A 22907-nucleotide genomic window follows, 5' to 3' on the forward strand; every position below is an offset into this window, starting at 1 on the left:
TAATATATATAGTCTATCAAAATAGATGATTTTGAATTGATTTCATCCTATGAGATAAGCCAAACAACCCTTGTGTGTAGCTATTAAAAGTCACCACAATAAAATCTATAATTACATGGGATAAGATGAAATTTAAATTATAATTATTTAATTTTTTTTTTTTGTTGATTTTAACACGACATTAATTAATTAAAAACTTTACATGGTGTATTATGGTCTCTTTGGATAATTCCTTGGCCTCAGATGTATTCCTGAGTACTACATTTAAAAAAAAAAAAAAAATAGTGAGGAATTGAAGGAAGAGGACTTCGATAGCCAATGAAGTGGCATGATCCGGTGGACTAGGATATCCAATTATGAACAAAAATTAATTCACTTTTATGTCCCTTAGAGATATAGTTAGTTCTATGGTATATATATGTTGAGATTAAATTACTTTTAAGATTTAAAAACTTTCTTTCCTTTTTGTTATTAATCCCTAAGTTTGATGGTTTAAGTTAATAATTTTGCAAGTCAAATTTAACCTTATGGATGATTCCTAAGGGTTAATAATTAGGTAATTGCATTTTTGTTTATTTCAACTAGATTTTTACCTTAAAAAAATATAACAAGTTTTTCATGATATGTGCATGAGAGAAATATAGAGAAACCAATAGAGTAAATTATGATATGTCATTCTGCTTGTAAATTTTATCCAAATATCTTATGTAAGTTTTCTTACCTAAATCAAGCACAAGACAAACATCACAGCAACGATATTCATTAGTGAATTATGCTTTTTGAGAAATTAGTATGGCTAATTAAGTATAATATAAATAAAGACTTGAAAAGATAAGTAGAATTAAACTTTCAATGGTTGAAAAATAATATAGATTTACTAGAAAACTATACGGATAAGATTTCTTGAGAATAAATATTGTTGGTGCAAATTAACAAAATACTATGTATTTTGGTTGGTAGATTTAATTTTGAAAATAATTTGTGAGTTAGTTGGCTATCATTTCTTGAGAATAAATATTGTTGGTGCAAATTAACAAAATACTATGTATTTTGGTTGGTAGATTTAATTTTGAAAATAATTTGTGAGTTAGTTGGCTATCTTCATGCAGCCGACTAGTTTATCAAATAAAATTTGTCACATGACAAATTTTTTGTTTTTTTAACAAAATAAGAAAATAATTATCTTTATAATAAATGAGAGATATATAGGGATAGTTGCATCCTGGTCAAGCCTAGGGTGTACCTATTCATTTCTTTTTAATTGTATTTTTATGGGAAAAAGTAGGCAAAACAAAATTTAAAACAAAAAACAAAAAAAAAACAAAAACTAATGGTGTATTTTTTTAGTTTGTATTCCGGGGAAATAGGAAAAAGGAAGTATATTTTTGGGGAAAAACAAGTAGGTTTAGAAAATTCAACATTGTTAGTCTAGAGGTTATTCTCATTTATTAATTGTGAAATTGATTTTTACTTTTCTTAATTAAATACGCGCATATTCAAAGTTTTGAATTTTAACCTTGAAGAGGGTTTTCATCTAATCTTGTGTGATAGGAATACAAGAGGGGCAAATAAAACATGGATACTCATATGAGGTTTTATGGCTAACAAGAATCAAAATATTTACATGAAATCGAGTGCATGGCGGAATAGGAGAAGGGTCATCGTTTTCTAAAATGAAAAAACAGAATATGGCTATGATTAAAAATGAAAAGATAGATATATAAAAAAGATGATGAAGATTGAAGAGAAAAATCAAAATGTTCAAGAAAAGTTAAGATTTGGTAATGCAATTGAAAGAAAAGAAAAGAAAAGGTGGAAAGTAAATGAGAGTTTTAACTTTTATATTCTACTTTGTTTTCTTTACGGTTTAACCAAACAACAAACAAAATAGAGTGTGGAAGGAAATGAGAGAGCCTCAGTCTTTGTTAGAGATTATCCATTGAGTTCAACTATTTCAACAAATTGGATTGTTTGCAAGAAAATAGTAAAATAAGTATTTCTAGATTTTTTTTTTTTTTTTTTGGGTCAAACTACAAAATGCCAATTTTCCATTTGTCTTCCCATCTTTTTTAAAATATATTTTTGTTTTCTTGAAAAATTAATGAAAGTGTCACAAGAAAAATAATTAGGTTTTTTAAACCATTTAAAAGTTACTCCCACTTAATTTTCATTGGTTGCAAAAGATGTTCCCCAAACATTAATTAAAATCAAAGCTAAATATAGTAAACATTTAAAAGTTAATTAAATCTACCATCCAAAATAAATAATGTTTTGTATAATTTATGTTGACAATGTTTATTCCAAAGAAATCTCATGCGTAGTTTTCTGCTAAATTTATTTTAATTTTCAAGAATTGAAAGCTTAATTCTACTTGTCTTTTAGAGTATTTGTTTTTATTATACTGACCATGCTAATTTCACGAGCATAATGCACTAATGATATAGTTGATGTGTTGTTTGCCTCATGTATGAAATATGTATGCTTGATTTAGGTAAGAAAGCTCTAATTAGATACTTGGATAAAATTTAGAAGTAGAGTGACATATTATGATTTACTCCGAATTCGATGGAGCTTTTTAAAGTACCTGATTTAATTACTTTTTGTTATGCTAATTTAATTTAGATAAAAAATATATGTTTCTTTTTTTCTTATCCTATTTTTATTCAAACCAAAAAAAAAAAAAAAAAAAAAAAAAAAAAAAAAAAAAAAAAACAAAGAAAAACAAAAAATGAGAAATAAAGAAGCAAGAAAATAATTTCCTTTGTATTGAAAAACTATCACCATAACATGTGGAAATAAAGTGTAATAAATAAAATAAAACATAAATAAAAATAAAAATAAATATTGTCATTATTTGACAATAAACAAACTACTTGTATAAGTTTTTCTAGTTACCCGCTGTTTTTTATGAAATATGGGAAGGTCATTGCAATAAAGAATGAAAAAAAAAAAAATTCAAAAGAAAATGCAAATGAGGAAACAAAATATATTTTTACAAGAAAACAACCTTAAAAATAGAAATGAGAGTATGCTTCTTTTTTAAGATTTCAATGCAGAAAAAAAAGTTTTTCTTACCTATTTAAAAATAGCCACAAAAGATTGAGAGCTTTTTAAGGTTCTAATGCAAGGAAAACAAATGAGAATTTCTTACCTTTCTGAAAACAGTCACAAGGAAATAAATAAGAAACAAAAATATTTATAAAATATAACAAAATTTTAGAACTATCAATGATAAACGTTGATAGACTTTGATGGACTTTTATCAGCATTTATCAGTAACATTGATAGATACTTATAGAAGTCTATTAATGTCTATCATTGATAGTTCTAAAATTTTACTATATATCTTGTAAATATTTTCTATAGTTTTACTATTTGAAATAATTTCTCTTTTTCTTATCATTCTAAAAACAATCACAAGGAAAATATCGAGAGTTTTGCTGTTTTTTACTCTTTCTTAACTTTCTGAAAGCAGCCGTAAGGAAAAGAAAAAGATTTAGTGTGTGCTGCTATTTTTAAGGTTCCAACGCAGTAAAAAAAAGAGTTTTTTAACTTGAAAAAAATATTTTTCTTTACTTCTTTTGAAAACAACCCCAAAGTACTAAAGGGTGTCGAATCCTTTCTGAAAACAATTGCAAGGATGAAGTTTAACGAATACAAGAAAAATACCAAAATTAGTTTTATAACCAACACTGTTGGGCTTGAGTTGTGGAAAACGGGCTGAAGGAAAATGATTTAGTAACTCTTTTGGGATTTGATAAAATGATGGCCCTTTAAACGAATACCAGAAACCACCTTATTTCTTCACACAAACACAAATAACGTGCTAAAAGCACAATCCGTGTGATGAAGGATCTTGACCTTACACTTTGATGGTTGAGATTAGAGCTTCACTCTTCTACTGGTAATGCACTTCGAAAGACTAATCTTTTCTTTTCTTTTTGCAGAGAAAGAACGAGAAAAAAGAAAAGAGAGAATCGTCGGGAAGCTACTGGAAATCGCAAAGCTGATGAGTCTTTGGTCGTCTAGGCGATGGGAGGTAAAATTGGGGTCGTCTAGATGATAAGGCACAAGTCGTCTAGACGATGAAGGCTTTACTGAAAATCGTCTAGAAAGAAGTCGTCTAAACGATGGTCGTCTACACGATGAGGCTTGCAGAAGTAAACGATCGTTGGCTAAAAGCTAGACGATCGTTTGCTAAAAGCTACACGATCGGTGGTCAGAGGTATACGATAGAAGAAGACGATGAGAAGAAGAAGAACACGATAGTTTTACGTGGTTTGACCAAGGGAGGCCTACGTTCACGGAGAAGCTGGCGGGAGTTTTATTCAAGATTGCTTCAAGATAAGTGTGATCACTCAATTACAATTGCTCTCTCTCACTTTACAAATTAGTTATACAAAGTATTTAAAGGTATCTTGATTTGTAACTGAATGAAGTTATTTTCATCTTTTGTATAACAATCTCCAACTTGAAATGAACTTCATGCTTTCTTCACCTTCTCTGATCTGACTGTCTCTTTCCTTTAACCTTTGTCTCTCAGCTCAAACCCTATTATATCAAGGCACTTCTGGATTTTGAGTTGAGTGACTGTTTTTGTCAACATGTCAGAGGCATTTTCTGAGGTATGAACTTTCATAACTTCAACCTGTTTAGCTTTTATTTGTTATCGTATGAAATGATATTTCACATCTATATATTTTGTTCTGTTATGGTACTAAGGATGCTTTGACAAATGAATTGTACTCTGATTATCACAAAAGAACTTTATTGTGTTCTGTTTAATTCCGAAGTCACTTAGGAGACCCTTTAGCCATAGGCCTTCCTTCACTGCTTCTGATAGTGCTATGAACTCTGCTTTAGTAGAAGAAAGGGCTACTACTGATTGTAAGGTAGCCTTCCAGCTTAGGACACACCTTTCAAATAGGAAGATATATTCTGATAATGACCTCCTCTTGTCTAGATCTCCGGCATAATCTGAGTCTACATAACCAATCAGCTCTGCTTCACTGTCTGGTAGTTGTTGGTACATTAGTTTAGTAGTACCCTTTAGGTACCTCATAATCCACTTTGTAGCCTCTCAGTGCCTCTTACCTAGATTAGCCATGTATCTACTCATCAGGCTAGTAGTGTGAAACCCGGATTTTCATTTTCCTTACTTAAGCAGGTGATTAAGGAAATTAACTAAGTGAAAGTTAAATCTTATGTTGAAGTGAAGGAAATTTCTAAGTGTTGAATAGATTTTCCTTAAGTAGCTTTGAGTTAAGCTTTAATTGATAAAAATTGACTAAGTGTTGGACTGGGCATTGCTATGTGTTGGCCATAAGATCTTGGAGAGATTACTTGGGCAAAGGGAAAAGTTGAAGTAGGGTCAAGAGTGACGCATGCCTTAAAGTTTAGACCAACGCATAAGCTTGATGGATGCGTTGGATGTGTTGGATACATTGGATGATGGATGTGTTGGATGCGTTGGATGTGTTGCATACGTTGGACGTTGTGGAATGCGTCTAACGGCTGAAGAAAGGCAGCCGAGGGTGATGTGTTGTGTGGTACGAGGGCAGGCCGTGTAAAAAGGCAGGAAAGAGCGTGAGGACATGCGAGGGTTACATTGGCCCTGAAGGACGCGTTGGACCAGCTGAGTGTCCTGATGCTCAAAATGCGGCTGAGTGAGCCATGATCAAGTTGATGTGGCCAAGCACCTATTGCGTCGAATGCGGCCGAGCGAGGCCATATATTGGTGTCGTGCGACCCTTGCTATGCATTAGAGGTTGATGATTGGCTTCCACGATGGATACGTTGGACATAGGCCATACGATGGGCTAGGTGAAACGTATGGTGTTGGCTCTTGCGATGGTTAAGGCTTGCAAATGACTGAGTAAAGTTGGGTTACGATGGAACGCGTAGAACGCGGCACGGGTAATACTAATGAGTTGATGTAGCTACGCATGATGCACTATGCGTTGAAAGGAGTGTTGATCATTATCCTAGTTGAACGCTTATGAGTTGGATGAACGCATTGAAAGGATGGACGCATTCAAGGACGTCATCCGGAGATGTTGGCTTGTTTAGGAGAATTCTTAAGCCTTAAGTAAAAGAGGTGGACGCATAAGAAGACATGCAAAGTTGAAGGCTATGCATTGATGAAAGGAGAAAAAAGACACCTTGGCTTGTGTTGATGTAAGAAGCATTGATGGGTGGAAGAAAAGACACTTGACAATGCAGCCAAGTAGAGGTGTCAGACGTGGAGCAATCTAGAACGCCTATAAATAAGGCAAGGACTTTCAGATGAGAACTCAATTCCCTAACAAAGGACATAAACAAGAAAATGTGTGAGGACTAATTACGAGAAGAATTATGCGTTTGATGGAATAATGGGCATGCATTGGTAGCAAGACCATAACGTTGGTCAAGAAGTTTCCAAGAGGGAGATGCTGCCCGAGCAGAAAAATATATGGAAAGTAGCATCAAAACTGAACGGGAGTTTCCCCAGAATACCGTGCGTTTGGAGTGATTCCAAAGCCATCTAAACACTAGGAGAGTCCTAAAATTCATGGGTAGGGCTGCCGAAGAAGAAGCTCTCAGGGATCGAGCTGTGAAGATTTAAAGAAAAGACTAGTAAGGGTAGGCTGTCGGTAACTGGGCAATCTTCAAGATTTTGAGATTCCGGCCAAACCAAGAAGAGTTTTGGCTTAATTTATAGTAAGCTTCCTAAGACATTAACGTTTTCAGAAGGAAGTATCTTAAAAAGTTCTAGAACTATGAGTAATATAAGCTGATAATTGAATCTGGAATTTAAGGTTCAAAAGGGAACCAAGGAAACCTAAGGAACTTCAGAAAGGAAAGTTCCTAACCAACCAAGGTGAGTGGTTATTGTGTGTTGTATTGTTGATCTAATTTCTATATATAGGTAAATATATATAGGATAATGTTAAATTAGCATGATCAGAGATATATGTTTATCTAATTACTATGTTGTTAAATATTGCTTGTAGTTTTGGATTTGGAACTGAAATTGACCGAGATGTATAGTTAGCATGTTTGAAAAGGGTACTTGTGGCGGGAAAATATAGTCGGCTTCGTAGGTGAGAAATGATATTCGGTGACGACCGACGGAAAATATAGTCAAGTTATCTAAAGCATAGCTAGCGGGAAAATAGTCGATGTGCATGTTGGCGGGATAATAGGGTACAGGGAAAGTTTCCACAGGAATTGTTTGTGTCTTATATATGTGTGAAAGTACTAGGGAAAATGTAGGATCATGTCAGAGATAACCAATGGTAAAGCTGTGGATGTTTTTTATTATCTGATAACCAGCAGTCGAGCTGGGAATTGTCCAGCGGTTTGGCTGGAAAATAATATTGAACTTGTGGTAATGTTCTTGTTGACTATGTATTGGCTTTCCAAAAGTATATTTCTGTTGACAAAGTTATTTGTTTATCTAAAAGGCACACTCACTAGGCTTTATAGTTTTCATGTTTTCCATGTTTTATGTTTTACTCCCCCCTCCCCCCCCCCCCCCAACATGTAACGAAAGATGAGGAGTTCCAGGGTGCTGCTAAGGTCAAGGTCTACCACGTGCCACAGTTACACTTCTGGAGGGTTTTACAGTTGTTGTTGTAATTAAGTCTTGGAGTTATATAAATATTACATTATTGTAATAAAATGGGCCTACTTAATCAGTTGATTGTTCAATTTGTACATTGGTATCAGAGTTATTTTCGCAAGAGTTTTTAGGCAGTAAATGTCAACGAAAGGGTTGATAACTGCTACGGTCACGCCCTTTCCCAGGCTCAGAGAGAAGTCTGGGCGGGGTGTGACAACTTGGTACCAGAGTCTAATTTTTTGGGACAATTGAGGAATTAGTTTATACCAGCTTCGTATCAAAGTATAAGTTTCTAGGAAAGTTGAAGGGTTAGTTGATACTAGTTTGGTATCAAAGTATATGTTCTTGAAAACCTGAGGGTTGAGTTTAGTAAAACCATAGGGAAATGTGGTAGAGTAAAGATTTAAAGAGAAACCTAAGAGTTAGTCAAAGTGAGACTAAGAGGAATGGCAGAAGTGGCATGACCTAGCAAGCAACCGGAGCTGGAACTTACAACGCCACCTGAAGATCTACCGAGGAAGGTAAGTATGAATTTAAGTTATTCTCATTTAGTATTTGAGATAGAAATGATTATGTTGTAAATAATTAGTTCAACATCTAGCTTAGAGATGGCTAGGTGAGGTATCGTTGGACAAACTAAGAAAGTTGATATCAGAGTAGCGCAATGGAAGCGTGGTAATAGGCAAGGTTTTAAGAGGTTACAACAGTGGTTATTGTGAAACCTTAAACCAAAGGTAGTTCAAGCAAATTTCGAGGACGAATTTTCTTAAGGGGGAAGTAAATGTGAAAGCCGGATTTCCATTTTCCTTACTTAAGCAGGTGATTAAGGAAATTAACTAAGTGAAAGTTAAATCCTACGTTGAAGTGAAAGAAATTTCTAAGTGTTGAATAGATTTTCCTTGAGTAGCTTTGAGTCAAGCTTTAATTGATGAAAATTGACTAAGTGTTGGACTAGGCATTGCTATGTGTTGGCCATAAGATCTTGGAGAGATTACTTGGGCAAAGGGAAAAGTTGAAGTAGGGTCAAGAGTGACGCATACCTTAGAGGTTAGACCCTGTCTCTTATACACATCTAGATGTGTATAAGAGACAGGTGTTGGACTAGGCATTGCTATGTGTTGGCCATAAGATCTTGGAGAGATTACTTGGGCAAAGGGAAAAGTTGAAGTAGGGTCAAGAGTGACGCATACCTTAGAGGTTAGACCAACGCATAGGCTTGATGGATGCGTTGGATGTGTTGGATGATGGATGTGTTGGATGCGTTGGATGTGTTGCATACGTTGGACGCGGTGAAAGGCATCCATACGGCTAAAGAAAGGCAGCCGAGGGTTATGCGTTGGTGTGGCACGAGGGCAAGCTGTACAAAAGGTAGGAAAGAGCATGAGTACATGTAAGGGTCGCATTGGTCCCGATGGACGCGTTGGACCAGCCGAGTGTCCTATGCGTCGATGCGGCCGAGCGATCCATGGTAAGTCGATGCAGCCGAGCAAGGCCATATGTTAGTGTCGTGTGACCTTGCTATGCGTTGGATGTTGACAATGGCTTGCACGATGGATACGTTGGACATAGGCCATGCGATGGGCTAGGTTGGAGGCATGGTGGTTGGCTCTTGCGATGGTTAAGACTTGTGATGACTGAGTAAGTTGGGTTACGATGGACGTGATGGACGCGGCAGGGTAATACTATGTGTTGATGTACTATGCGTTGATGATATTCTATGCATTGAAAGAAGTGTTGGTCATTATCCTAGTTGAACGCATATGAAGGATGAACGCATATGAAGGATGGACACATTCAAGGACGTCATCCGAACATGTAGCTTGTTAGGAGGAATTCTTAAGCCTTAAGTAAAAGAGGTGGACGCATAAGAAGACATGCAAAGTTGAGGGCTATGCATTGGTGAAAGGAGAAGAAGACACCTTGGCTTGCGCTGATGTAAGAATGCATTGATGGTGTGAACAAAAGACACTTGGACATGCAGCCAAGTAGGAGGTGTCGGCCGTGGAGCAATCTTGGACGCCTATAAATAGGGCCAATGACTTCAGATGAGAACTCAAATTTTCTTCAAAGGACATAAAGAAGAGTGTGTGAGGACTAATTGGGAGAAGATTATGCGTTGATGGAAGAAAGCATGTGTTGATAGCAAGACCATGCATTGGTCAAGAAGTTCCAAGAAGGGAGATGTTGTCGGGCAGAAAAGACAAGAAGTAGCATCAAATTGGAATGAGAGGTTCTCCCAGAATACTTGTGCGTTTAGAGTGATTCTAAAGCCATATGAACGCTAGAAGAGTCTAGTTCTCAGATTAGGGTGCCAGAGAAGAAGCTCCAAGGGATCGGGCTGGAAATTGAGAAAAAGGCAGAAGGGTTAGGTTATCAGGTAAGCTTGGGTTAGTCTTAAAGATTTTGAGATTACGGCCAAACTACGAGAGGTTCTTAGCTAAGATTTTATGGTAAGCTTTCTGAGACAATTTAGAACATGTTTTCAGAAGTAAGTATCTTAAAATAAGTTCTGAAACTATGAGTAATATAAGCTGATAATTGAATCTGGAATTTAAGGTTCAAAAGGGAACCAAGGAAACCTAAGGAACTTCGAAAAGGAAAGTTCCTAACCAACCAAGGTGAGTGGTTATTGTGTGTTGTATTGTTGATCTAATTTCTATATATAGGTAAATATATATAGGGGATAATGTTAAATTGGCATGATCAGGGATATATGTTTATCTGATTACTATGCTTGTTAAGATATTGTTTATATGTTTGATTTGGAAACTGAAATTGTACCTAGGATGTATAGTTAGCATGCTTGAAAAGGGTACTTGGTGGGAAAATATAGTCGGCTTCAATCGACGAAAAATGATAGTCGGTGACGACCGACGGGAAATATAGTCAAGTTACCTAAGCATAGCTAGCGGAAAAATAGTCGATGTGCACATTGGCGGGTTAATAAGGTACATGGAAAGTTTCCACAGGAATTGTTGTTGTCTTAGTATATGTGTGAAAGTACTGGGGAAAATGTAGGATCATATCAGGGATAACCAATGGTAAAGCTGTGGATGTTTTTTATTATCTGATAACCAGTGGTCAAGCTGGGGTTGATTGTTTTAACCAGCAGTCGAGCTGGGAATTATCCAGCAGTTTAGCTGGAAAATAATATTGAACTTGTGGTAATGTTCTTATTGACTATGCATTGCTTTCCAAAAGTATATTTCTGTTGACAAAGTTATTTTTTTATCTAAAGGCACCACTCACTAGGCTTTATAGCTCATGTTTTCCATGTTTTATGTTTTACCCCTCCCCCCCTCCCCGCCGCAGGTAGCAAAAGGTGAGAAGTTCCAGGGTGCTGCTAAGGTCAAGGTCTACCACGTGCCACAGTACACTTCCGGAGGGTTTTACAGTTGTCTTTGTAAACTTGTAATTAAGTCTTGGAGTTATATAAATGTTACATTGTTTTAATAAAATAGGCCTACTTAATCAGTTGATTGTTTAATTTGTACATTGGTATCAGAGTTATTTTCGCAAGAGTTTTTAGGCAGTATGTGTCAACGAAAGGGTTGATAACTGCTGCGGTTACCCCTTTTCCCAGGCTTGGAGGGAAGTCTGGGCAGGGTGTGACAACTTGGTATCAGAGCATAAGTTTCTGGGATAATTAAGGAATTAGTTTATACCAGCTTAGTATCAAAGTATAAGTTTCTGGGAAAGTTGAAGAGTTAGTTGATACTAGTTTGGTATCAAAGTATATGTTCTTGAAAACCTGAGGGTTGAGTTTAGTAAAACCATAGGGAAGTGTGGTAGAGTAAAGGTTTAAAGAGAAACCTAAGAGTTAGTCAAAGTGAGACTAAGAGGAATGACAGAAGTGGCATGACCTAGCAAGCAACTGGAACTGGAACTCACAACGCTACCTGAAGATCTACCGAGGAAGGTAAGTATGAATTTAAGTTATTCTCATTTAGTATTTGAGATATAAATGATTATGTTGTAAATAGTTGGTTCAACATCTAGCTTAGAGATGGCTAGGTGAGGTATCGTTGGACAAACTAAGAAAGTTGATATCAGAGTAGCGTAGTGGAAGCGTGGTAATAGGCAAAGTTTTAAGAGGTTACAACAATGGTTATTGTGAAACCTTAAACCGAAGTTAGTTCGAGTAAATTTCGAGGATGAAATTTTCTTAAGGGTGAAGTAAATATGAAACCCGAATTTCCATTTTTCTTACTTAAGCAGGTGATTAAGGAAATTAACTAAGTGAAAGTTAAATCCTATTTTGAAGTGAAGGAAATTTCTAAGTGTTGAATAGATTTTCCTTGAGTAGCTTTGAGTGAATCAACCTCTTCATTCATAGCTTCTATTCATATCTTAGCTTTAGAATCTTTGAAGCATTCTTCCTCAAAGGTTGAGGGTTCTAAATCATAAGTTAAATCAGAAGTATTCAAAGCTAAGTAGTCTTCATAACTTGATGGTGGGACAATGTTTCTTATCTGCCTATCTATAGCTAGGCTGTAACTTCTCAACTCTGGTTCTTCTTGCTCAGTATCAATAGTAGCATCTTCTACTTCTTCTTCTAGATGAGGTAGTTGATCAAAATATTATTCAAAGCTTGAAGGATCAGAAGTAGGAACTAAAACTTGCTCCACCTCAATTATATCATTCTTCTCTTGAGGTACTGAAACATTAGGGTTAGTTTTCGGCATATACATCTCATCTTCCTTGAAAACTACATCTCTACTAGTTATGCATCTTTTCTCAGTAGGGTGCCACATTCTAAACCCCTTAACACCTTCTGTGAAGCCCAAAAACATACACTTCACAGCTCTCGCAGCTAATTTCCTTTTACTCTAATGAATAAAGCCAGTACAGCCAAACATCTTTACGTTATTCAAGTTAGGTGGTTGTTTGGTCCATATTTCTTCAGGGGTTAGAAGGTTAAGAGATGCATGAGGGCATCTATTCAGTGTATAGACAGTATATGAGGCTGCCTCTGCCCAAATTTCTCAGGAAGTATCACATCAGATAGTATGCTTCTTACTCTCTCCATTATTGTTCTGTTCAACCTGTCTGCTACCCCATTTTGCTGAGGTGTATACCTAACTATCTTGTGTCTAGTTATACCATGTTGTTTACAATAAACATTGAATTCCTCTGCACAATATTCATGCCCATTATCTGTTCTAAGACACTTAATTTGACAGTTAGACACCATGACCTTCCATTCTTTTAACTTTTCGAAGACTAAATCCTTAGATTTAAGGAAACAGATCCAGCTCTTTCTTGAGTAGTCATCAACAAAAGTTAAGAAATACCTGGCACCACTTAATGATTGAAAAGGTGAAGGACCCCATAGGTCTGAATGCACATAGTCAAGGATGGCCTTGGTTGTGTGTTGAGCCTTCACAAAGTTCTACCTAGTAGCCTTCCCTATTACACAATATTAACAAAAGGATAGGCTCTGATGAACTCCCTTAGGTAGAATACCTTAGTTGGTTAGAGTTTATAGACCTTTGGCACTAATGTATGAGAGTCTTTTGTGCCATAGGTCTCCTTCAATAGGCTGATTTTGAGTCACAATCAAAGCTGGGTGTACCTAATGAACTCCTTACACTACATACACTCCATTTATCTTCACCCCTCTAAGGATAGGCTTACTATTCTTCAAAACTTCACAGTAAACTTCCTTGCCTCTGTATTCACAGCCAATAGAATCAAGCATACCTAGTGAAATTAGATTTCTCTTCAGCTTAGGCATATGTCTGACATTTCTTAAGGGCTTGACTGTTCCATCTTCTAGTTTTAATGAGACTGAACCAATCCCAACCACTGGACATGAGTTATTGTTTCCCATGTAAACTGATCCTCCATTCAATTCTCTGTAAGTACTAAACCAGCCTTTATGAGGTGTCATGTGGAATGAACACCCTGAATCTAGAACCCAATCTAGGTTCTTATTAGCTTCTTCTTCTGCCCTGCAATTAGATGTAGCCAAAGCATTAGAATAAAAGTAAGAGTCCTCATAAACTGAGGCTTCACCTGACTGATTTGGTTAGACTTTGGGTTGTGGCTGAGATTGCTTATTTTTCTGCGCATTTTTCCACTTCAATGCTCTGCAATCTTTGATTAAATGTCCAAGTTTTTTACAATATTTACATCTGACCTTGGACTTCTCTTTCCCTCCTTCATCATTTGAGCTCTGTTTGTATTTTTCTTTCTTGTTCTGTTTTGACTTCCCTTTTACAAACAAGCCTTCTGCACTAGGCTTGTCTTTTTTACTTGTAATGAGCTCCATTTCTCTGATCTTAAGGGCAGAAATTATGATATCAGTAGTAATAGAATCTCTCCCATATTTTAGGGTTGTTTTCACTTCTCTGTAGGATTCAGGCAATGAGTTAAGAAGCACAAATGCTTCATTGCCTGCCCCAATTTCTTCTCCTTGAGTCTTAAACTTGATAGTAATTCTCTTGAAATCATCTAGGTTTTCTGTTAAAGACTTTGATGTACTCATTTTGAATGTAAAGTACTTTTCCCTTAGGAAAAGTTTATTTGGCAGATTCCTTGTCTCATATAGCTCATTCAATTTACTCCACATCTTGTAAGCTGTCTCCTGATCAATTACTTGTCGTAGGACATTATCTGACAATTTTAAAACTAGTGTTCCATGAGCAATTAGCTCCATATTTTCTTTTTCTTCTTCTGTTGCTGTGCTTGGCAACTTTGCTGGATCATCTAGGGTCTTGTGTGCCCTTTACTATCCCGAGATAGCCTTAATTTTGGCTTTCCACAAACCAAAATCGCCTTTTCTATCAAATTTCTCGATGTCATACCTTGCAACGGCCTTCTGATTCGAAATTTAACTAAAAGACTCCAAGATTATTGCTTCTTTGAATCTTGACTAATTTTGAAGCTTTCTTGCAAGCTCTGATACCACTTGTTGAGCTTGAGTGGCAGAAAACGGGCTGAAGGAAAATGATTTACTAACTCTTTTGGGTTTTGACAAAACGATGGCCCTTAAACGAATACCAGAAACTACCTTATTTCTTCACACAAACAAAAAACAACGTGCTGAAAGCATAATCCGTGTGATGAAGGATCTCGACCTTACACTTTGATGGCTGAGATTAGAGCTTCACTCTTCTGCTGGTAATGCACTTCGAAAGACTAATCTTTTCTTTTTTTTGCAGAGAAAGAACGAGAGAAAAGAAAAGAGAGAATCGTCGGGAGGCTACCGGAAATCGCAGAGGCGATGAGTCTTCGGTCGTCTAGGCGATGGGAGGTAAAGTTGGGGTCGTCTAGACGATAAGGCACAAGTCGTCTAGACAATGAAGGCTTTACTGAAGATCGTCTAGACGAGGTCGTCTAAACGATGATCATCTACAGGATGAGGCTTGCAAAAGTAAACGATCGTTGGCTAAAAGCTAAACGATCGTTTGCCGATCGGTTGGTCATAGATATACGATAGAGGAAGACGATGAGAAGAAGAAGACACGATAGTTTTATGTGGCGTGGCCAAGGGAGGCCTATGTCCATGGAGAAGCTGACGGGAATTTTATTCAAGATTGCTTCAAGATAAGTGTGATCACTCAATTACAATTGCTCTCTCTCACTTTACAAATTAGTTACAAAGTATTTAAAGGTAGCTTGGTTTGTAACTGATTCTGTAACTGAATGAAGTTATTTTCATCTTTTGTATAACAAACACTTTTTCTCCATTTTTTTTAAAACAATAATATTTATCTTATTGATATTGAAAAATTAATCACAATAAAAAATATTAGAGAAACAAAAATAAAATAGAATAAATAAAAATAAAACATAAAACTTTTCTTTAAACAGCCAAATGCGTGGGGAAATAGAATATGAGTTTTTTTTATAAGGTTTTAACATGCAAAAGAAAAGAAATGAACTATGATTTTTTAAGCCAAACACTAAGTAGTTCCTGTGTTACATCAAATAGAATGAAGTAAGAACAAATACTATGGACTTCTACATTTTGATTCCAACGATACAAAAGGCTACATTTCATAAATTTTACTCTCATTGTTTTTTTAAAACAAGTTAATACACCAAAATAATTATGAAAAAAGTCAACGAAAAGTGTTGAGAGTCAACTGCTTTCTTTAAGGTTTCAAGCAAATTAAAAAATCTTACCTTTCTGAAAACAACCACAATAAAAATAATGGAGAGTTTGTTGTATTTTTTAAAAACTCAAGAAAAAGAATCGAGCATCGAATATGACATTGATATGATCGAGTATACACGTGTCGATTGCAGGCGTATCGAGTGACCATGAAACTGGGTATCGAATGACCTTCAAACGTGTTTTGAATTCAAAATAATCAAATATAAAGTAATCGAGCATCGAGTATGACATCGATATGATCGAGTATACACGTGTCGATTGCATGCATATCGAGTGACCATAAAGTTGGGTATCGAGTGACTTTCAAACGTGTTTTGAGTTTAAAATAATCGAGTATAAAGTAATCGAGCGTCGAGTATGACATTGATATGATCAAGTATACACGTGTCAATTGCAACTGTATCAAGTGACCATGAAGCTGCGTATCGAATGACCGTGCATCGAGGAACATGTGACGAGCCATCGAGGATCGAGTAATTGGAGTAAAGTAATCGAACATAGGAGTAAGGAAAACGAAAGAGAGTAAGGAAACAGACCAAAATAATCGAACACTTAAGGGGGCGTTTGGGGAGCCCCAAACGTTGGGTGGGCTATTATAGTCGATCCGTCCAACTATAAATATAGGGCCCAAATGCCTCCTTAGTTTTTTATACCTTTATAAAAACATTCGCTATGAAAAGATTGAGGGTGTGCTTCTTCTATTTTTAAGATTTCAATGCAAGGAAAAGAAATAAGTTTTTTTTTTAATTTTTAATTTTGTTTACTTTTTAAAAAATAGATGAAGAAAAGAATTTGAGAGTATGATACTTTATTTAGGTAATGAACTTCGGAGGATTTTGGGAAATTTTGGAAATAAAAAGGTTCGGCTGTGGTGTGTTTTAGATTTTGAATTAGGTTTTCGATTACCCCTAAAATTTAGATTAAGTTTCAATTTTTTTAAAAAAAATTATCATTTAATTTCTTTATATTTTTCCATTGAAATGCACACAAAAATATAAAATATAGTGTTACAGAGAGTTAAAAAATAAAGATTCCACGTGTGCGTAAGCTTTGGTGTTGAGCTATATAAAATTTTCTTTTAGAAATAGAAAGATTATGGAAATCTAGAATTTCAAAAAACAAATGGCCCTTCAATAGTTTGATGTTAATTTTATTTGATAAATGAGTTATGAGATGATCTTCTTTATATTACATTTGTAGTTTATAACGTCTCGAATTTAGAGAAGACATGAATGAACCGAAATCACATTGGATCATGAGAATATGAAAGTATGATTAAGAAATGTTTAAAAGAATTGAAAGTTATTATCTATACCAATAAGGTATATCATTAATTTAGTGGCAAATAAACTTCATAGTTAAACATGCTTAGCTTGTGTCGATTCTGAAAGGACCCAATCTTTACCATTTACGTTTTCTCACTTCTTTTATTAAATGCATATTGTGAAGGGCTTGTATAAATAGAATTCAAGTCCAAAATAATAGAATATGTAGTACAAAGATAAAGTAATTGCATATATAGATAAAAAAAAAAAATGGTAAAAGAGTAAAAAAACCCATGCCTAGCCACCATTTTGCTCGCTTCTTCCCAGTTTTCTCAAATTAAAAGCTATCACTGATAGCAGCTATCAATTTGCTATAGCTGATAGCTTCTATCAATTTGCTATTGCTGATTGCTTCTATCAATTTGTTATCGATGATAGTTGCTATTAGCGATAGCTTTCAATTTGGGAAAAATTAATACAAACTTGAAATATTAGCTTTTAATTTGCTATTAATTATTAGTAACAATCATTGATTCAGTTTCATCAATTGGAATCAACCTTGAAATATTAATACTTAAGGCTATCAGTGATGATTTATAAATAGTAATCAACTTTTAATTTTAAAGAAGACCAACAACTTTGATTACCACAATAGCTATCACTAATAATCTTTTATCATGGTTATCACTGATGACAGCTATCAGTCGCTATTACTGATAGACTTTCATCAATTATAATCAACCTTAAAATATTAGGCTATCAATGATAACTTTTATAACTGGTTATCACCTTTGAAAGAAACTCGACATATAGATATCACCTAAGTTTTATCACCGCCATCACTAGCATCACTCATATTGTGGTTATCAGTGATAGCTTCTTTCACTGATAACATCACTGATAAGATGCTATCAATGATCTCACTGATATCATGCTATCAGTGATAGTTCTTTAACACTGATAACATGCTATCAATAATAGCTTCTATCACCGATAATGTGCTATCGGGTAGCTTCTATCACCAATAACGTGCTATCGGGTAGCTTCTATCATCGATGATATGCTATTAGTATTATCTTCTATCACTGGTAACATGCTATCAATAGTAGCTTCTATTAATCATAGCCACTAAACACCTTTTTGCCCCTTTCTTGTCCTTCCCAAACATATATAAGTCCATTTTCTTTTCGATGATAGCTTCTATCAGTGATGAACATGCTATTATGATAACTTCTAAGCATTCTACTTACATTTTAGTTTGAGATTCAACTTTATTAATTAAATTCACTAAGTTGGCTATCAAGGATAGATTTCTATAAGTGGCTATTAACTATAAAAATATAATAAAAAAAAGATTAAACTATCAATGATAGAAAATATTAGTGGTTATCACTGATAGACTTTCATTTATTATTTGTTATAATAATCAAACTTGATAATTGGTTTGTTGGTGTTAAGTCACTTATGAATTGAGTACTTTCAAGTATTGAGTACGAAACTTAGTTTCATAATCCTTGTGAAAAAAAGGAGGAAGAAAAAATTCAAATAAAGGAAAGAAAAATTTTAAAAATAAGAGAAAAAGAAGAAGCAAAAACTAAAGAAATGAAAGAAAGAAAAAAGGAAGTAAAACCAGAGAAATGAAAGAAAAACTAAAAAAAAAAAAAAAAAAAAGAAAGAAAGAAAGAAAGAAAGAAGTAAAGGAGAAGCAAAAAAAATTGGAAAAATAAAAGAAAAATCGGATAAAAGAAAGAATAAAATAAAATAAAGGGTAGAAGTAAAAAATGAGAAAGAAAAGAAAATTAAAAAATTGAGGGAAGAAGCAAAATCGAAAAAAAAAAAAAAAAAAAAAAACAAAAAGATGTAAAACAAGATAAGACAAGGGAGGGGAATTGAAAATTAAAAAAAAAAATTAAAGATTGACTAGTCAATTCATCGATATTTATAAATATTTTAAAGATGTAATATATTTTTAGATTTTTTGTTACTATCTATGACAAATATCCTATTTTAAAGATAATTTTATAAAAGTAAAGTGAAAAGAATCTCTATTACTTATGGAGTTGTCTATTTCTAGGAATATTATCCAAACCAGTAACTTAAAAAGGCATGTTTGTTTAGTTCGATAATTTATGCTATAAGGAAAAAAAAAAACTTAAACTCAACCTATAGGTTTGGTCATTTTTATTAGTCATTATATTTCATGCTTCTTTTACCCGTCCAAAAGAAGGAAAACAAAACTATTGAATTTATGATAATTGAGATAATTTCCTTTATAATAAATGAGTGAAAAATTAGAAATATAATAACACCAAAAAATAATTTAATAAAAAGTCTAAAATCTTATTTTTATCTTATTTGGGTTCATGAATTTAACTATACAAACCTTTATCCATTTATTTTTTTTTTTTAGTTTGGTTTTGAAAGGTTGAAAATGTGTATTTTAGTTTACCAATTTAAAAAATAAACCATTTTTTTTGTCCTTTTTCAGTAGGCTGTATAAACAATTTTATTGACACATTTTTTGGCTTTCTTCTTTTAATTTTTTCATCGGTTTTTAATTTTTTATTCAACATTTTAATTTTTTTTTTAAATTGAAAATTTATCCACTTTTTACAACAAAATTAGCAATAGAATTAATGGAAAACAAAAAATAGTAATAAAAAGAAATCTATATAGTGTGTATTTAATAAATGTTTTGACTATTTGAATTTTCTGAAATTATATATTATTTTATTTCATTATATCTTGAAAATAATAATAAATGGTGATGGTTTATTTTATGAAATTAAATCAAACGTTTTAAATTAAAATATATTGCTTAAAATCTACGGTACTCCCTATCGGTTTTGAAAAAATAAAAGTTTAAAATAAACTTTTGGTCACTAAAATTTTACTTAAATTTTATTTGAGTGTTGAGTTTCTAAACTCAACATTTTAGTCTTTTGAAATTTGAGATAATTTTTTTTTTGGTATTTCAAATTTGCGTATACTCTTATATAGAGAAATTCATGATATATTTGAATTTTGTACCAGTGAAGATGAATTTGAACAACACTTAGGTAAGATTGCAACTAAGTGAAATGCTCTCCTCCTTCGATCCATATTAGATTTTTTTTTTAATTTTTTTAAAAAATAAATTGTCGAGTGACAATTTTTAATTGGATGCAATCCATGTATACTTAAGCTTTCTCCGATGAATATTTAAAATGTCTAGTTTTGAACTTTGAGAAATAACCAATTTAATGATGAAAATTTTGGTAACATTTGATGGAATGGTTAGTTTAGAGTTCGAGGATATGAGAAATTTTGAAACTAGAAAATGGGTTGAGGTCCGTGCAAGTGGTGTATGACAATAAACTCATTTCCTTACATTTTTAATAAATTTCTTTTCTACTCTTTCTTTAATTAAAATTACCAACAATTTCCCACTCATGCAATTGTACTCCCAATGGAAAAAATAAATATTTATGGGTTTTTTTAAAAAAAAATCTCGTCATTCTCTTGATATTTTCAAAAAAATAATTTTTACTTCCAATCTAGATATTCAAACAAATTTTAATGTTACTTGGTGTAGATACATACATATCGAAAACAACCACAGGAGATGAAGAAGAGGAATTGCTGCATTAAAATAATTTTTTTTTTTAAAAAAAAAAAAAAAACAGTTTTTCAATGCAAGAAAACAATTTCCAAAAACGGAGCCATAGAGTTTAGGCTTTTTGCAGGGTTTCAAGAAGGAAAAGAAGACAGTTGCTCTAGTTCTTTATGATTTCAATGCAAGAGAAATCTTTCTGAAAACACCGTAAAATAGTGTCAACGTTTTTTTTTTAGGGTTTTAAAGACAGCTGCAAGGAGGAAAATAATGAGAGTTGTCGAAAAAACCTTTATAAAAACCATCAATCAGAAATAGAGAGTGAGGATTATTATTGTTTTTTTTTTTACAATTTTAAAAACAGCCACAAATGAAAATGGATCAACGAAGAAATTTTTCGTTTATATTCATATTTCTCCTTCTAATCTTTTTCTTCTTCTTCTTTACAATATGAGTCACTTTTCTATTATATTTTATTAACTATTATATTTCAACATCTTAGAAGTCGTTTTTTTTTTTTTTTTTTTTGTATTTCAGTGTTTGTATTCTATTTTATAATATTGTTATTAACTTATATGCTAAATTTATCTATATCCTAGAATTTTTTTAAAGAAAAAGAAAATGTATCTTCAATATATCAGTATCCTCATTTTTTTAGAAATATATATAAATGACGCATCCTTAGATGTATCCGCATCTTAGTTTTTTAGAAATTGACACTTCATAGACTTTATTTATTTATTCAATATCTCACTATTTTATTTATTATTATTATTATTATTTTGAGATTTGAAAGCCGCGGTCGACAGGGAGCCAAGGAGCGCATCTTCAACACAAGCAAACCACAAAAGATGGTTTTTTTTTTTTTTTTTCAACACATATATCAAAATCTAATATAACAATTCAACTATTATTTTTTAAATGGATATATTATTTGAAAATAAAGTCTAGTGACTTTGCCAGCAGCAAATTTTCATATACCTTTCTTCCCCTCGTAAGGACCCAACAATTCTTCAAAATGAGCTACTTTGGTGTACCCTACCACCATAGTCAATATGCGATAGATAACGATAAATTTTTTATAAATTAAAATTTTAATTATTTAAAATTAAATTAATGAAATTAAATATATTTAGAAAATCTTACCCGTGATTGTCATCAATATCATCACTGGCTAGTATTCCTACTCAAACACATTGTTTGTCTAAAACATCAATTAGCCCTCATTCATCGTTTCTTGAAGCAAACTTATACTTATCGATTTTGACCACCTACAATATATATTTTGGTTATTAAATTTTTTAAAAAAATGCGAGAAGTGAAATATTTTACCTGCGAACTATCTTTTACAAATAGCTCATGTTTCATGGCATCTTTAAAAACATTCAATAAACCGTCTCGTTGTCAAATCCTCTGTTTCACTTCAGATAGAATGTGAAGTTTTCTATCCTTATTTCTAAGAGAGTTAGAGGACATATGAGACTCTTGATTTCTTATAGATGTCATAACTTCTCTACGCGTACAAAATTAAACTAGACATAATAATAATCTAGAATTATCTCAGCTTGTGTGTGAGATTAAAAAATATCTTTTGATTAAAATGTACTTTTTTCCTTATAAATTTGTACAAAAAGAAAAACTATTAAAATGAAATGAAAAAGAACTATTAAAAAATAAAAGGGAAGAAAAGGAACTATTAAAAACAGAAAAAGAAAAAGAAAGAAAATTGACAAGAAATATTTCTTTACTTTTCTTTTTTCTATTTATAATACACGGGGCCTATTGCAATACTTAATAAATTATAGGACTAATTGATCAAATTAAAACTTTTAACTTCATCGGCGCGGTTTGTACAATTTTTCCTATTTTATCCCTTACTTTGAAATAAATATATAAAAGCAAACTTTCAAAATAAATTTATAGGTACTTAAAATTTAATTTTATATGTTTTTTTAAAGTATAGTACGGGTTTTTTTAAAAAAAAAAAGAAAAGAAAAAAAAAAAATCGCGAATCCTTGTACGGTTGCCTTTTCTTGTTTTTTTCTCCCTTTTTATGTATTTGGGTTTGTTTAAAATTAATGTGCTTTGTTTAAATGGTTTCCTTTTTAAAACTGGGTTAAATTACTAAATTAGTATATTAATTTTAGAGTTTGTAATGGACAAGTTCATTAATTTTTTTTAAAAAAAATTATGATACTTCCATGAACTTTTAGTTATTAGTATAATTAGCTCTTTAGAGTGTAATAGATCTTTAAAGTTTTACTTATTCAACGAGTTTTAAAATTCACAAATCTATTATACATGATAGTGAAGATAAAAACC

At 33.0% G+C, this 22907-nt stretch overlaps 1 protein-coding gene across 1 annotated transcript; it reads right to left on the bottom strand.

Annotated features, from left to right (window-relative positions):
* Nucleotides 1-4717: 4717 nt before the first annotated feature.
* On the bottom strand, nucleotides 4718-5062 carry LOC120091758 (secreted RxLR effector protein 161-like). The gene has a single exon (XM_039049912.1). The coding sequence runs from the start codon at nucleotides 5060-5062 to the stop codon at nucleotides 4718-4720; it is 345 nt and encodes a 114-aa protein (XP_038905840.1).
* Nucleotides 5063-22907: the final 17845 nt, after the last annotated feature.

This window comes from Benincasa hispida, chromosome 1, assembly GCF_009727055.1.
Source record: "Benincasa hispida cultivar B227 chromosome 1, ASM972705v1, whole genome shotgun sequence".
Classification (NCBI taxonomy): domain Eukaryota; kingdom Viridiplantae; phylum Streptophyta; class Magnoliopsida; order Cucurbitales; family Cucurbitaceae; genus Benincasa; species Benincasa hispida.